Consider the following 2,912-nt stretch of genomic DNA (forward strand, 5'->3'; position numbering starts at 1 on the left):
ATTTGTTCCTGAAGGCTTTCGGAACAACCTGGCAGGTAAAGCATCAGACTGGAGCCAAGAGGAGGAGATCTGTAATGGATTTTAAACTTACCTGCTGTGACCTTCAGACATTTGTTTTACTTATTGCTCTCTTATTAATACTTGATATTCATTCTTCAGAGTCCAGACTCTTCATGCAACAGAGAGTCCTGCTGGTACTCTCAGAACAATTTTGTTGTTACAAGAAGACAGACATGAGACTTTTGAGTTAAATAGAGGTTTTTACTTTCAAGTGTCATAGTGCCAGACTTGTAACTTAAGCTAACAGCAGAATATACAGAGGATACTCAATACAGAGAAACTCAAGCACCTGAACATTATCAGCCAGCACTGTACAGCCAGAGTATTTTAAGTTTAACTTTGCACACAGAAAACGATGCATTTTAGTGAACAAGAATATATTGGTCCAGATTACCGACTCAGGTCAGCATCCTTCGACTTTCTGCTTCTCAGAGGACAGTCTTTCTTTGAATACTATCCAGAAAACAGAAAGCATTAATCTGCCAACAAAACTTAGCACAGATGTGAGACGTGTCCATTTAATATCGGGATAAGCTCTCAATCTAGAAGGAAACTGACATGTCAACAAAATACTGACAACCTACAACTCACTGAAATAATTGAACACCTTTACAAGAACGGTTACAGTATGGCTAAGAGCTGTACATTCCATCTGAAGCTCAAGTGGCATTCCTGGTACACTTATCCCTCCTTCCTGCACTACCCATTGATGCGGTAGTTCACATGGATTTCAGGTTTGATGTCACACACCAGAGACAAGAGCTGGTTGAGGACCACCTCACGGTTCTTCTGGAAGTTCTGCTGGATTACACTCATCTTCTCCTGGGTCTCTTTCTCGACTTCAGTGGTACAGCTGCCATGAGATCCAAGTGCCTACAAACAGCAAAGGGAAGAGAAAGCTCATGTGCAAGCTGTTTGACAAAGAAAACACTGTCTGGTTCTGTATTTTGGTGCTCTGTACTGCCTTGGTGCATGTCAGCTATCTCTGCTGAGGGAAGAATTGTGCTGGAAGAAATAGGAATACACCTGGATTGTCTGCTCAGATCTCACACAAAACTTGTCCCAGCTTATCATGACAGCCTACACCTTTTATCTTCTCCTACTCAGTAATTAGCGTGTTTGGAGCATAAGCTTCTGAGGAACGCCTGAAGTGAATGTCCTGCTGTACTGGTGACTGAAAATGGGAACCCCTGGGCACTACTACTGTACATAGCATAGATAAAGTAGTACTTGTGATTTAGTTTAAGCTCATCCTTCAGATCACCTGGTTGCTTCTGTATTTTGAGAATCTTTCAACCAATCAGACTCCTATATATGATTGTGGTCCAGGTCTTATGCATCACAAGGAGTATCTTATAGCTTAAAGGAAAGTGGGAAACAGCAAGCAAAGCTGCTGAGCAGAGTATAAGCCTTCCAACTTCAGGAAAAGCTGTGTCTCCAAAGTAAGTTAGCATGATGGGAACCAGCTTGTCAGACATGGAACCTGCTTAGTGCTTTCTGACATTGCTGCTCAGAGCAGGTCTGGGGAGACAGCGACCCATCAGGGCACCAGGAAGTATATGAGTTTATTAGGTTAATTCATTGCCAGTCGATATTTCCAGCTCTTGAGATGCAACACACCGAGCTCTGATTCATTTCCCCCGATCTCTCCAACATGTGACTGTGTATCAGCAGAAGGGAAGCAGACCTCTGGCAATACGTTCCACATTGAGGGCAGCTCTGAGGGCGAAGGGGCAGGACAGTAACAGGGAGTGATGCATTGAACTAACCGCTGCTTCCTTGGCTTTGAATTCCTTCTCCCTCTGCAGGCGGTACTGCTCAATCTCAGCCTGGGCTTCTTCTTTTGCCTGCTTCAGCCTCCGATTCTTCCCTGTATCCAAAGAACACGCAATATAAAGTAAAGCTAATGCTTCCCCAGCAACCTGATGCACAACTATGACACTATTAACCCCATTAATCAATGAGCTCCTTGAAGCCACAACTGTTAGGCTCATGCAGAAGATGCATTAGATAATACATGGATCTGGCTCTGCTCATGCAAACAAGCAGCATCCGATGGTGGCCCCGAGCAGCACAGCAGAATGAATGTGTACATCCAGCTGTGCCTCAGTCCGGCTGTATAGCAATGAGAATGGCTGCCATATTAACCGCAATTAACCATATTAACAGCAATTAACCATATTAACGACCCTTCCCAATGCCCCATCACATCCTGCCCTGTCACCCACAACAACCAGCCCCAGCTCAGGCCCAGCCCAACCCCAAACCCTCAGGAACCACATCGTTAAGCTTGATACGGCCATAACCGGGCTTCCCCCACATCGGAGCCCCCATAAGCCGTACTCACTCTTACGGGCCTCGGCCACCTTCTCTGCAGCTCGTTTCTCGGCCTGCAGCAGCTGCTGGATGCCTTGAGACTGGCTCGCCATGATGGCTCCACTCCCAGCCGGCGTCTGATGTCACGACGCCCCTTTACGCCATTAAGTCACGCCCCCCCTCTCATTCAAACCACTCCCCTCCCTGCCCCATTCATTCTATATGGGATGCTCTACATCCCATTAAACCAATGGGAAGCGATGGATCCTATGGGCCGAAGATCAAAGTAACTGCCCTCCCCTCACCCCCCCACTGAACACAGCACCCCATGGCCATCCCTAACATCACAGGGAGACCTGGCAGCCCCAGCCATGAGGGTCCTGGCTTCACCCCATCACATCCCAGCATCAATATAAAGCCCTGAATGTGATTCCCATCCCTCAGCCATCACATCCCAGCATCATATAAAGCCCTGAATGCAATTCCCAGCCCTCAGCCATCACATCCCAGCCCTGAATTCAATTCCCAGCCCCAGC

The 2,912-nt window shown here is 46.9% G+C and overlaps 1 protein-coding gene across 1 annotated transcript; it reads right to left on the bottom strand.

The window, feature by feature from the left end:
• Positions 1 to 240: 240 nt before the first annotated feature.
• On the bottom strand, positions 241 to 2,508 carry ATP6V1G1 (ATPase H+ transporting V1 subunit G1). The gene is made up of 3 exons (XM_015878833.2): positions 2,408 to 2,508; positions 1,830 to 1,930; positions 241 to 933 (listed from the first exon to the last, which is right to left on the bottom strand). Exons 1-3 carry the CDS (start codon positions 2,487 to 2,489, stop codon positions 760 to 762), a joined length of 357 nt encoding a protein of 118 aa, XP_015734319.1. The 5' UTR covers positions 2,490 to 2,508; the 3' UTR covers positions 241 to 759.
• Between the last annotated feature and the right edge of the window lie 404 nt (positions 2,509 to 2,912).

The sequence above is a fragment of the Coturnix japonica genome, chromosome 21, assembly GCF_054131305.1.
Source record: "Coturnix japonica strain WE chromosome 21, WE-NBRP24, whole genome shotgun sequence".
NCBI classification, from domain to species: Eukaryota; Metazoa; Chordata; class Aves; order Galliformes; family Phasianidae; genus Coturnix; species Coturnix japonica.

Excerpts from the sequence above, each read along its gene's own strand:
- ATP6V1G1 (XM_015878833.2), bottom strand. The coding sequence starts at position 2,489 with ATGGCGAGCCAGTCTCAAGGCATCCAGCAGCTGCTGCAGGCCGAGAAA. Across the intron at positions 1,931-2,407 it reads GGTGGCCGAGGCCCGTAAGA|GGAAGAATCGGAGGCTGAAG; the intron begins GTGAGTACGGCT and ends CTTTGGATACAG. Across the intron at positions 934-1,829 it reads TCAAAGCCAAGGAAGCAGCG|GCACTTGGATCTCATGGCAG; the intron begins GTTAGTTCAATG and ends TGCTGTTTGTAG.